The sequence below is a fragment of the Artemia franciscana genome, chromosome 3 (genome assembly GCF_032884065.1).
Source record: "Artemia franciscana chromosome 3, ASM3288406v1, whole genome shotgun sequence".
NCBI lineage: Eukaryota > Metazoa > Arthropoda > Branchiopoda > Anostraca > Artemiidae > Artemia > Artemia franciscana.
The window spans coordinates 37,247,489-37,260,575 of record NC_088865.1 but is presented as its reverse complement, the minus strand read 5'-3'; the positions used below and the strand labels follow the sequence as shown (position 1 = coordinate 37,260,575).

At 32.5% G+C, this 13,087-nt stretch overlaps 1 protein-coding gene across 1 annotated transcript in view; it reads right to left on the bottom strand.

The window, feature by feature from the left end:
* LOC136024640 (uncharacterized) overlaps nt 1-10,982 on the bottom strand; it is a 35,716-nt gene extending 24,734 nt beyond the window's left edge. The window contains exon 1 of the mRNA XM_065700066.1: nt 10,839-10,982. Within this exon, the coding sequence (XP_065556138.1) occupies nt 10,839-10,947 (109 nt within the window). The 5' untranslated portion in view covers nt 10,948-10,982. The remainder of the gene's footprint in view (nt 1-10,838) is intronic.
* Between the last annotated feature and the right edge of the window lie 2,105 nt (nt 10,983-13,087).

The following is a 13,087-nucleotide window of genomic DNA, read 5'->3' as shown; positions in this document are numbered from 1 at the left end:
TGATGCAGCCAGTTGAGGAAGTTTAACTTTTCCTGAGGCGCAACACACTCCCATTGTTTCACCATTAAATTTCAAGGCCTTGCAATAAGGATAAATTTTATAGTCCCGATTTGAACACATCTACTCAAGCTATAATCATCGACTGGGCTGTACCTGAATGCCAGGCGATAATTTTCAGGTTGCTCTTGAGATTCCTCGGCACGCTTTCTTTTGAAATTATTTCTTTGAGCCTAAAGCCTGTTTTCACGTTGTTCTTGTGATTCCTCGGCACGCTTTCTTTTGGTAATTTCTCTTTGATCCGCGAGCCTGTTTTCACGTTGTTCTTGTGATTCCTCGGCACGATTGTTTTTGGTAATTTCTCTTTGAGACGCAAGCCTGTTTTTACGTTGTTCTTGTGATTCCTCGGCACGCTTTCTTTTCTTACTTTCTCTATTAGCCTCAAGCCTTTTGGCATTAACTCTTTGAGCAGCTTCTTCGGCTGTTTCTTCTGCCATTATACTAAAATTTCTTTTTGAATTAACTCTTTGAGCAGCTTCCTAGGCTATTTCTTCTGCCATTGCGGGATTTATACTAAAATTTCTCTTTGAATCGCCCCCCTATATACTTATAATGACGTCACATACAAAGTCATATACAAATGACGTTAAATAACATATAGATATATCTTCTTCTATATATATAAAAATAAGTTGTCTGTCTGTCTGTCTGTGGATGGATCAGGTGACGTCACCTGAAAAAACTGGATCAGGTGACGTCAAAACTGAAAAAACTAAAAAAAGGCAAAAACTACAAAAAAAACTAAAAACTAATAAAAAAAATAAAAAAATAAAAAACTAAAAAAACTAAAAAAAGGCAAAAACTACAAAAAAAAAACTAAAAACTAATAAAAAAGCTACAAAACTAAAAAAACTAAAAAAAGGCAAAAACTACAAAAAAAACTAAAAACTAATAAAAAAAATAAAAAAGCTAAAAAACTAAAAAAACTAAAAAAACTAAAAAAAGGTAAAAAACTTAAAAACTAAAAATAAAAAAAGTAAAAAAGCTAAAAAACTAAAAAAACTAAAAAAACTAAAAAAAGGTAAAAAACTAAAAAAACTAAAAACTAAAAAAAACTAAAAAAAAGGAAAAAACTGAAAAATAAGCTAAAATAAAGGTAAAAACCAATAAAAAACTAAAAAAAAACTGAAAAAACTAAAAAAAGGCAAAAACTACAAAAAAACTAAAAACTAATAAAAAAAAGTAAAAAAGCTAAAAAACTAAAAAAACTAAAAAAACTAAAAAAACTAAAAAAAGGTAAAAAACTAAAAAAAATAAAAAATAAAAAAAAACTAAAAAAAAGGAAAAAACTGAAAAATAAGCTAACATAAAGGTAAAAACCAATAAAAAACTAAAAAGAAAAAAAGGAAAAAACTAAAAAAAATTTTCATCTAAAAAACTAAAAAAAACTAAAAAAGGTAAAAACTAAAAGAACTAAAAAAGAAAAAAATAAATGACGACACTCAAAGAGAAAGCGACCAGGACAAAAGGAATGTTCGATTAGCAATCAACAAAGCACCGGGACACAGGGAGTATAAATGACGACCAGGACATAAGTAAAAAAAAAAATTAACAAAACTAAAAAGAAGGTAAAAACTACAAAAAAACTAAAAAGAAAAAAAACTAAAAACTAATAAAAAAACTAAAAAATCTAAAAATCTAAATAAACTAAAAAAGAAAAAAAAAGGAAAAAAATAAAGGAGAAAAACAAAACTAAAAAACGAATGTATATACAGACCGGTACACCGGGATACAAATGACGACCGGGACACAGGGAATATAAATGACGACCGGGACACAGGGACACAACTACAACGGGGACACCGGGGGAAACAGGGGGATATAAATGACGACCGGGACAAAAAAACTAAAAAGAAAAAAAAAACTAAAAACTAATAAAAAAACTAAAAAATCTAAAAATCTAAATAAGCTAAAAAAGAAAAAAAAGGAAAAAAATAAAGGAGAAAAACAAAACTAAAAAACGAATGTATATACAGACCGGGATACAAATGACGACCGGGACACAGGGAATATAAATGACGACCGGGACACAGGGACACAACTACAACGGGGACACCGGGGGAAACAGGGGGATGTAAATGACGACCGGGACACCGGGACAGGGAATGGTCGATTAGCAATCACCATCAACAAAGCTCAAGGGCAATCATTAGAATCATGAGGTATAGATCTGAATACAGATTGTTTTCCCATGGACCATTATATGTTGCATGTTCAAGAGTCGGTAAACCTGACAATCTATTTATATGCAAAGACAATGAGACAGCAAAGAATGTTGTATATTCGCAAGTTTTACGCAGTTAAAACCATATATATATATATATATATATATATATATATATATATATATATATATATATATATATATATATATATATATATATATATATATCTATCTATATTCACAGGTGGGACATAGGGACACAACTACAATGGCGCGAAACTATTATGGCGCGTAACGACTTAAAGCGCGCGGGGGGGCTTGGGGGGGGCGCGAAGCGCCCCCACCAACTAGGTGTTGGGGTGGCGCGAAGCGCCACCCCAACAGCTAGTATATATATATATATCATCTATCTATATAAAAATAAGTTGTCTGTCTGTGGATGGGTCAGGTGACGTCACCTGAAAAAACTGGATCAGGTGACGTCAAAACTGAAAAAACTAAAAAAGGCAAAAACTAAAAAAACAACTAAAAACTAATAAAAAAAATAAAAAAGCTAAAAAACTAAAAAAACTAAAAAAAGGCAAAAACTACAAAAAAAAAACTAAAAACTAATAAAAAAGCTAAAAAACTAAAAAAACTAAAAAAAGGCAAAAACTACAAAAAAAACTAAAAACTAATAAAAAAAATAAAAAAGCTAAAAAACTAAAAAAACTAAAAAAACTAAAAAAAAGGTAAAAAACGAAAAAAACTAAAAACTAAAAAAAACTAAAAAAAAAAGGAAAAAACTGAAAAATAAGCTAAAATAAAGGTAAAAACCAATAAAAAACTAAAAAAAAAACTGAAAAAACTAAAAAAGGCAAAAACTACAAAAAAAAACTAAAAACTAATAAAAAAAGTAAAAAAGCTAAAAAACTAAAAAAACTAAAAAAACTAAAAAAAGGTAAAAAACTAAAAAAAATAAAAAATAAAAAATAAACTAAAAAAAAGGAAAAAACTGAAAAATAAGCTAAAATAAAGGTAAAAACCAATAAAAAACTAAAAAGAAAAAAAGGAAAAAACTAAAAAAAATTTTCATCTAAAAAACTAAAAAAAACTAAAAAAGGTAAAAACTAAAAGAACTAAAAAAGAAAAAAATAAATGACGAAACTCAAAGAGAAAGCGACCAGGACAAAAGGAATGTTCGATTAGCAATCAACAAAGCACCGGGACACAGGGAGTATAAATGACGACCAGGACATAAGTATAAAAAAAAAACTATCTATATATATAAAAATAAGTTGTCTGTGGATCTGTGGATCGTGGATCAGGTGACGTCAAAACTGAAAAAACTAAAAAAAGGCAAAAACTACAAAAAAAACTAAAAACTAATAAAAAAAATAAAAAAGCTAAAAAACTAAAAAAACTAAAAAAAGGCAAAAACTGCAAAAAAAACTAAAAACTAATAAAAAAGCTAAAAAACTAAAAAAACTAAAAAAAGGCAAAAACTACAAAAAAAACTAAAAACTAATAAAAAAAATAAAAAAGCTAAAAAACTAAAAAAACTAAAAAAACTAAAAAAGGTAAAAAACTAAAAAAACTAAAAACTAAAAAAAACTAAAAAAAAGGAAAAAACTGAAAAATAAGCTAAAATAAAGGTAAAAACCAATAAAAAACTAAAAAATAATTTCTGAGTGTTTTTTAAATAATGCTGGGAGATCAAGCACCCCCTTCATGGAAATTCTCTACTCAAATGAAAAATTCCTCCATGGAAATATCTTCTCACATAACGATCTCCCCCAACCCCCCACCAGAAAAATCCCCTTGAAAACGTCTGTATACTTCCCAATAACCAATATTATATATAAACAATAGGTAAAGTCTATAACTTGCAGCCCTACCCCCGGGGACTGTAGGGGATTAAGTCGTCCTCAAAGACATAGTAATTAGATTTTTTGACTATGCTGAACAAAGTAGCAATCTCAAATTTTGATCCGGTGACTTTGTGAAAAATGAGCGTGGGAGGGGGCCTAGTTGCCCTCCAATTTTTTGTTGTTTAAAAAGGACGTTATAACTTTTGACTTCCGTTCAGGTAAGCCCTTTTGAGAAATTCTAGGACGATCACCCCTGGGAAAAATAAACAAAAAAAACAAAAAAACACGTATCCGTGATGGTATTTCTGGCAAAAAATACAAAATTCCACATTTTTGCAGATAGGAGCTTAAAACCTCTACAATAGTTTACCATATTCCTAGCATATTCTCTGATACTCTGAATCTGATGGCGTGATTTTCGTTAAGATTCTACGACTTTTGTATGATTAAATTTGATGAATCTTATATATTTAAAATCAGCCTACAAATCTAGCTCTTTTGATGTATCTGTTGGTATCAAAACTCCGTTTTTTAGAGTTTTGGTTACTATCGAGCCGGGTCGCTCTTTACTTACAGTTCGTTACCACGAACTGTTTGATTAGCAATTTTAGAAATATTTACGATATAAAACAGAAAGCGGGCAAAACACATTTATTTTCAGTAAAGGAAAAATGACTAAACTGATAAAGCAATTTGTGCTTGTCCGATTCTATCAGATATGGTGTTCGTCAGAGTTGACTATTAGCACATTATGTGATCAATATCTGTAGTCCCAACATGTTGATGAGAATTGAGCCTATGTATCCTTTTGGTTCTTCTAACGCATTGAGATTGCCTATACTAATAATCTTTTGGCTATACGACGTACTAAAACTAGATTAGCATCCTCTGTTACGCTGATTTCTCAGATGTCTCTGCGTATAGGTCTTTCATTGAACAGCGTCAGCCAAAGAAAAGCGTCAATATTTAGTATTGGATTCCAAGTCTATTTCTGAAAGCTTGATTTTCGGTCTTTTTTCTATTCGTTTTGTTTTACAGATACGGTGGCAAAGAACTCATGCTTGTACAAGTATCCCGGCCCTGTGTGCTCAGCTTCTTAGAGACATTAAAGATAAGCTTAAAGCCGGCTGTGCTAAGATTTTTTTTAAACCGTGGGTGATACTCTTGGAAGGCTTTTGCTAAATTATATTCAAGTTTCGTGATCACCTTTTTTATGTTTTTTACGGGGCTTTACCCACTTCTGAAAAAAAAAATAGATCTGCGAGAGGTTACCATACTTTATTTTAGATATTACAAATTTTTACGCGACGGTATCATAACACTGCTATTGTCCGAAGATATGGTGGGACCAATATACTTTCATGTTTTGCGTCGTTAAGTACCAAGCTGAAAGAACATGCGGTTTTTTCCTTAGGCCCTATCTATAATTATATTCGTCTACTCCGCTAGAAAGTACAATTTTTGTTGTGCTATTATGGCTCTTATTCTTGGTTTTGATATATTACTCCACTTGTGTTGTGGTATAGTGGGTCAAAAACACAATTATTATTATTATTATTATTTTGACTTGGTTCAACATACCCTTTAACATTTCCTGAAAACCTATACTTAGTATTACAGCCGCTCCTGAGGTACTCAGATATAATTTTAACTATCTGAACACACAAATTGGGTTCTGATTGGGCTTAAGATGTATCTAAATTATATCTAAAAGTTTAGATCGAATGACTTTTGGGGCTTAGGGGGCAGCTACATAGGGTATGGGAGAGGGACTGTTTGTCCTCCAATCCCCTTTGACTCTTAAAAAAGGTTACTAAAACTTTTAATTTCTAGTCAAAGTTTCCTCCGAAGTTTCTAAGACAACTTTTTCCATAGGAAGTAGTCTTGGAAAACGACAAATACAAAAAAAATAGTAACACATCGAATAAATAAATAATGAATAAGCAGCGCTACCTATGATAATAAAAAAAATGAAAATTGCTTAGACTTTCTGCAACTAATGTAATAACATATTAAGCAATCAGGTCACTTTCATTAGTTTGTTTCTGGTAATTTTTATTATTACAGTGATTTTCTTTGATTTTCTTTGCTGTCTTGTTGATGTTTTGGCAAATACAAACCACACTAATCAAAATAAATTCCATTTTCAGTAAAACATAAATAACGTTCGATTCGTTTAGAGGGTTTTGGAGGAGAGGGGCGAAGTTTAAATGACATCTTAATCTTTAGAGGGTCTTGGGGGTTAAAAACTTGCTCTTGTTAGGGGCAATAACTGTTTGTTTCAAGATTGAGTTGATTATTCATTTTTAGTTAAGTTCGTTTTAGGGCTCACCTACTATTGTAATTTTTATTTTTGACGTGATCATTCGTTTTAATTCCTTGTCATTTTGGATTTCTTTGTTAGCAACCTATCTCTCCTTTAATTTTGAATCAACGTCACGCCATCTATGTTCATCTCTCTATGGCAATTCGGGCTCCTAAAAAAGGCATTAGACGGCAAAATTGTACGTTTCCAGAAAACACTTACAGATGCCACTGCAGATGCAGGCACGGAGGCAAACGGAATAAGGGGCATGTTATTCCAGTATATGTTTCTGTTCTGCTGACTAGATTAAAGAATTTAAAAAAAAATGAAAATTAGAGTAATGTCACTCGAAAGAATAGACTGTCAGACTCACTATGAAATCCCTCCGAGCCTTACGTCGTGCTATGATAACGCAAAAGTCTACTGATTCCAGCCGGACTTACATTCTCTATATCTTGGTCCCCTGTCTGCCAAATTACAACTTCACTTTGTACTCATGACCAACGCCTGATTTCTGACTAGCAAAATGGATTAACTAGAAGTCTTTTTATCCAGCGTAATCCAGTGTAACAATAGCAATCACTGCTGGATGATGATATATTCACTGTTGCAACTAATGATGATGACAGCGATGACAATGGTTATAGTCACGGTTACGCCTAAAGGTCATATCTAATATTTTCAGACGTCTGAATTAATTACCAAAAACTGCTTGCATCACACCTTGGCCCTCCTTATCTGCATTAGCCTTCTGATCTCCCTTTTGAGAAAAGCTAAGCAAATGATTTTTTGGAATTACTTTACAAATGTGAGAATGCCGAATACGACCTTTCGACCATAACAGTAACGACTAATTAAAGATTACACCTGCTATACTGACATCTGCTGTGATGGAGGCATAACCAAAAAGGGTGGTGGTGCCGAACTATATTTTACTAGTGACTTCCTGTCCAAACTATTAAACGTCCTAAGTAATTTTTGTGCTGAGGTGGTCTGGTCTACATTTAAGCCTTCCCAACTTCTGGAGAAGTTTCCTTGTCTAAAAGTGGTAGCTCTATGCTATCCTGGTAGTGCCAAAATAGAAAGGAGCTTGTGATGTACTCGGAGTGGTGCCTAGATAAGTTTCAACGTGGCTCTTGCCTTTACTGTTAGAGGTGTCTTTAACCGGCCTAAAAAAACAATGGTTATCCAATGAACTTGGTCCGAAACAGGTGGTGAACACTCCTACCCATCAAATTGACAGTGTGATTTTGATACCAATGTTAGTGACCTTTAATATCATCCCTCTCAATGGGCTCAGTGCATACCAGTCATCATTTTGTAATCCTTTTGCAAGTAAAGAAAAAAATGGCGAAACTAAAAAAAAGGGAAACAATCCGTCAACTGATTTTAGACTCTGTATGTGTATGTAGGCAGAGGTTCGGTAATTAATCATTCGATAAGACATGTTCAGTCATTGACTTGATCCCTGAGGTTGAAGCATTCAATTTTCTGCTGCTCGAGTAGTTTCATGGATTATACCCGACCAGCCGCGGACCACAAAAGACCTGAAGCAACTAATTGAGAACTAAAATGCTTGCAACATAATTTAGGGTGTGCTTAAGGTGCAAAAAGCTACAGAACATCATAACTAGTGTCGGTATAAAAAATTAAAAATAGGTATGTTATTCAAACGTTGCATTCCTGCTTGACAGAGTTTCACGCAAGCGGCATTCGACTGTCAAAAAGAAGATCAGAAAATTTGTTAATAGTGAACTAGTGATGCCAAAACAGATTGGAAGCTCATATAAGCACAAAAAGTTAGCTGTATCTTCAAAGAAAAAGTTGTGCAGTTGATGTAAATACTCTGACTGGAAAGCTGATGAAATCAAACAAATTAGTCAGTACGACGTTTACAGGGAGATAGGTAAACTAAGAAATAACTGTGCTCCCTGTCCTGCCGATTTACCAGTAAAATTTCTTCGGGTATACGCAATATTTCTTGAAAACGTATAATTTTAGCTATTAATTAGTGTTTCAGTGATCAGTCATTCACCAGCCTTGAAGACAAGCTAATTTGCACATCATTTCAAATGAAAAGTATCTCAAAAACTGCTGTCAATTAAGACCCACTTAAACGTGGGTCAATCAAATTTTTGGATTTTTTGGTTTGATGGATTGATGATAGGAGATATCGAATGGTTTTTATTTGAATTTTGTCAGTTCTTTTATTGTTTTTGGGGTTTAATTGTCGTCACCAAAATTAAAAATCCATAAATGGATTTAAATTTAGGCCTAGTGTTGTGTTTATTTACCTAAGAAAGCTTTGCTTGAGGTTTTGTTATGTTTGTTGTTGATAAATACCTTCATTGATGTACAATTTGTTGACAACAGAAAAGCGTTTGATTTGCTTAAGCATCTTGTAGCCACTAAAAGTCTTAAAAAAAATGGGCGTACGTAGGCATCTATTGCTACTTGTTATTGATTTCCTATCTCAGGATCCAGCCAATCCATGCCATAATTTCCAGTGATCTCGACCCTGACTGGGCCAAAGGAAATTGTGGAGCTGTTCACTGCATCCTAATTAGCCACTCTAAATTTCCCAGCCATAATTACCTAAGTTATGGGCAGGATCAATAATCGAGTTAAATGCGTTAATCATCCATCTGCACTTCACAAGCTCACAGTAAACAAAACCAAAGCTTTGCTTCAATTTAACCTTGATTTTCCACTTCAAAGAAGAATTTGGTTCAAAAGGCTTGCAGATCGATGAATACAGAAATAAAACCGTCGATTTAATCGTGTAAAACAAGATGTTTGTCTATCCCCCTGATTTTTAATTGTTTCGTCCATAGTCCTAAGTCCAGTCGTAGTACTAAGTCCACATCCAGCTCTTTGGTTCCATCTCCGATTGCTCCTTTGACGTTCATGTTCAAGGGTAGTTTAGAAAGGTGATTGTGTACTTTATTCTTTGCTTTCAACGATCTGCTCGGGTTTCCCAGTAAATCAGCTGCAAACCACATATCTAGCATATATACTTACTTTATTAGAACATGCATTCCCTGTATTAGGGCTTCAGATCCATAATATTGACTATGCATGCGATGATGAGTAAGGAGTTCATTTGCTCACTATAAATCTGCTTTTGAGTCTTTAATGATCAAAATCCTTGTAGATAGCTACTTCCTGTTGATGATACGTTTTGATCAATTCTCCTTGATAGTCTCAAGCACCAACATCTTGTACCCCCCCCCCCATGTTTCTAATTCAGTAGTTTACGCCAGGAAAAAAAAATAAATGGTATCGGTAATTTGCAGGACTAATCGATTTAACAATTCATTTGTTTCGTCTTTTACTGGTGCCTTTAATAAAATACCCCAGGACTTTCAAAGACAGTAACATTTAGTTTACATTTTTTTTTTTATTAAAGACTATGAAAGGTGATCTGAAATAAGTGATTCTGATGATTCTTGTTCTGACTTATTTCAATGACTCTTTTTTACTTGTCTTAGGTGTTAGTATTACTCTTTACTTTTTTTGAAACTTTTTTTTTTACTTTTTTTTAATACTTGCACCCCCCCCCCCTTCCCCTGCTTCTAGTTCAGTAGTTGAAACCAGAAAAAAACATTTGGTATCAGTAATTTGCAGAACTAATCGGTTTTAAAATTCATTCTTTTTGTTTTTTGCTGGCACCTTTAATAAAATGTCCTAGGTCTAGGACTTTCAAAGACGGTATCATTTAGTTTACAATTTATCTTTTTAATAAAGACTATGAAAGCTAATTTGAAATAAGTTATTCTGATGATTCTTGTTCTGACTTATTAAATGACTTTATTTTTACTCGTCTTTGGTGTTAATATTACTCTTTACTTTCTTTAGAAAGTTCTTCTTAGGATTTTTTTTAATAATAACTAAAATATGTAACACAGCTTGCGAGTGTCGGTACACTAGGAAAACGAACAAAATTAGTTAGATGGTATAATAATATTTCCTCTATATAGAGTAGAAAGGCAGTATTTCATGTTTTGGTGACTAAGTTAAAAAAAAAATGTGTTAACGATTTCAGATTTTCGGTTAGTAGGGGGAAGGGAGAAATTGATACTTGTAAGCAGTTGTAGATCGAGGTATGGAGAGACCGCTCCGGTTAGCATGTGTACAGTTTGCTTTTGTGTAGTTTTGACTTACATCTTACACTATCGTTTCAAGCTAAAACACTAGTATATGTCTTTAACGAGCAAAAAAAGTCTTTAAACTCTTGATTGATTTTAGTAGGCAAGCTGTTTTTCCCTTTTTGTCCACAAAGCAGGATAGGCTCAGTTTTTTTTTCTGTTCTAGGTCTTTTGTTCAACAGTTTCTTTGGCTATTTGCCATTATAATTTCGTGTATGTGTTATACATATATATACAAAAACAGTCATGTTTTACTCATTTTGGGAGTTAAAGAGCAAAAACTAAAAAATATAAAACAGTAAAGAGCAACTTACTCTTGATTTCCTTTGATACCTCCAATCCTTCTCTGTTGTTCGATATTTTATCAGTCTTGTATCCAAGTGGATTGGGTTGGGTCGGTGCTGGAGAATGAATATCCTTCATATCATCTGCTAATATTTTAATTAAAGGAAAGCTAGTATCTCTCTAGAATAAAACAATGTTTCTCCGATTATTTCATTGGATTAAAAGATACATTGAATTTTAGACTAAAAAGTTGAACATGAAAATTAATAAAAGTTGTTCTCTCTTTCTAGACTTTTTTCCTCTGCAGCGCGATTATTGAGAGCTTGAAAGTCAATGCTGTTACCAAAATGAAAATGATTGCACGAAATTTTCAAGTCTGTTTTTACCGTAATTTTGGGCCAAAAGTCGACATTCATTATTATGTGTTACATCATCAAAAACAATTATTGTAATTAGCGATTGGTGAGATTAATTATTGAACAATTATTGATTCAATGGCAATTGTAGAACTGTTAGGGCAACTTTGTTTCATGCAAATATTTCACTGTGAATAGGTGTTTTGGTTCCATTGCAATATTTTGTTATGAGAACAGTGTAATATAAAGTTTGAAAATTATAATAAGAAGTCCCATTAAAGCACTGAAAACTCAAAACCTACTTTTTCCTGAGATTGCTTTTAGTGTTGTTTCTACGCACGATACCCAGTTGGTGCCCAGTTGATATTTGATACCCAGTTTGAAAATTAAAATAAGAAGTCCCATTAAAACACTGAAAACTCAAAACCTACTTTTTCCTGAGATTGCTTTTAGTGTTGTTTCTACGCATGATACCCAGTTGGTGCCCAGTTGATACTTGATACCCAGTTTGAAAATTAAAATAAGAAGTCCCATTAAAACACTGAAAACTCAAAACCTACTTTTTCCTGGGATTGCTTTTAGTGTTGTTTCTACGCATGATACCCAGTTGGTGCCCAGTTGATACTTGATACCCAGTTTCTGAAGCCGATATTTGGTTCCCGTGACACCAAAATATTTTGTTGGTAAAATATAATTGCAAGTATTTGTTAAAGCTTATTTTTGATTAATCGAGAAACAAATAATAGCATAACGACATTTTTCTTTGTTTTTTTTTTTTTTTCACTTAAATTGTTACACTTGCGTTTCCTATAATGATAGCACTTACATTGGCATCAAAGAATTTAACAAATTAAAAAAAAAACGAATGACCATGGATTGTCAGTTTAATGAAAATATACTGATTTATTCCTTAAAGTTTTAATAATTTTCTATTTATTAAAGTAAAAAGGTGAAAACTTCTTAAATGTATTTTGGTTACAGTAAAGTGCAAACTATGTTTTATTCTCGAGAAGACATGGAGGCTTCTGGTCCAACTCGTATTAATTTTGCTTGTTTTGAGTTTGACCGAGTTATTTATTGCAATTTCTGTTCGCTTTGAGTTTCATTTATTTATTGATGGTGATTTGTGGGTGGTAGTTTTACGCTTGGAAGATTATTTGACTTTATTTCTGCTTATTTTTAGCTTAGTGGCAGGTCAGGATTTACCAATCAATCAATCAATCAACTTTATTTATATCAAATAATCAATACACGCATCTCTTTTAACACCCCCACAAAAGGCTCCATGGCCTGGGAAGAACATTACAATCATATCTATCAAGATTCATTACCCCAAAATATCCTAAAAGAAACGCTGGAAATTCTTTACTAGGTAGAGCTGAAACAATACCTTTCCACCTTTATTTGCTTCAAGTTTTAAGCTGAAGCAGAGTTTCTTGAATCGTATTCCAGTTGCATCAAAATTCACAGCCACATTGTCAGATAAACAAGGAATTACACTATCGTTTTGAATTCGACAAAACGCATATATTGGCTCCAGTTTGCCTTGAATAGGTGCACAACAATTTGAAGAACATTCAGCATTTGAAGAACAGTAATGACAGATGTCGTGTAAGCTCGAGTTGACCTAAAAAAAAATACAAAGTAAATGTATATATATACATATATATATATATATATATATATATATATATATATATATATATATATATATATATATATATATATATATATATATATATATATATATATATATATATATATATATATATATATATATATATATATATATATATATATATATATATATATATGCTATTGCTACTACCACTACTACTACTAACAAATCACCGCAGCACCCAGCCACCTGAGGCCAACACAGCTACGCATGCTCCTCCTCAATCCCAATCTAATCAAAGCCT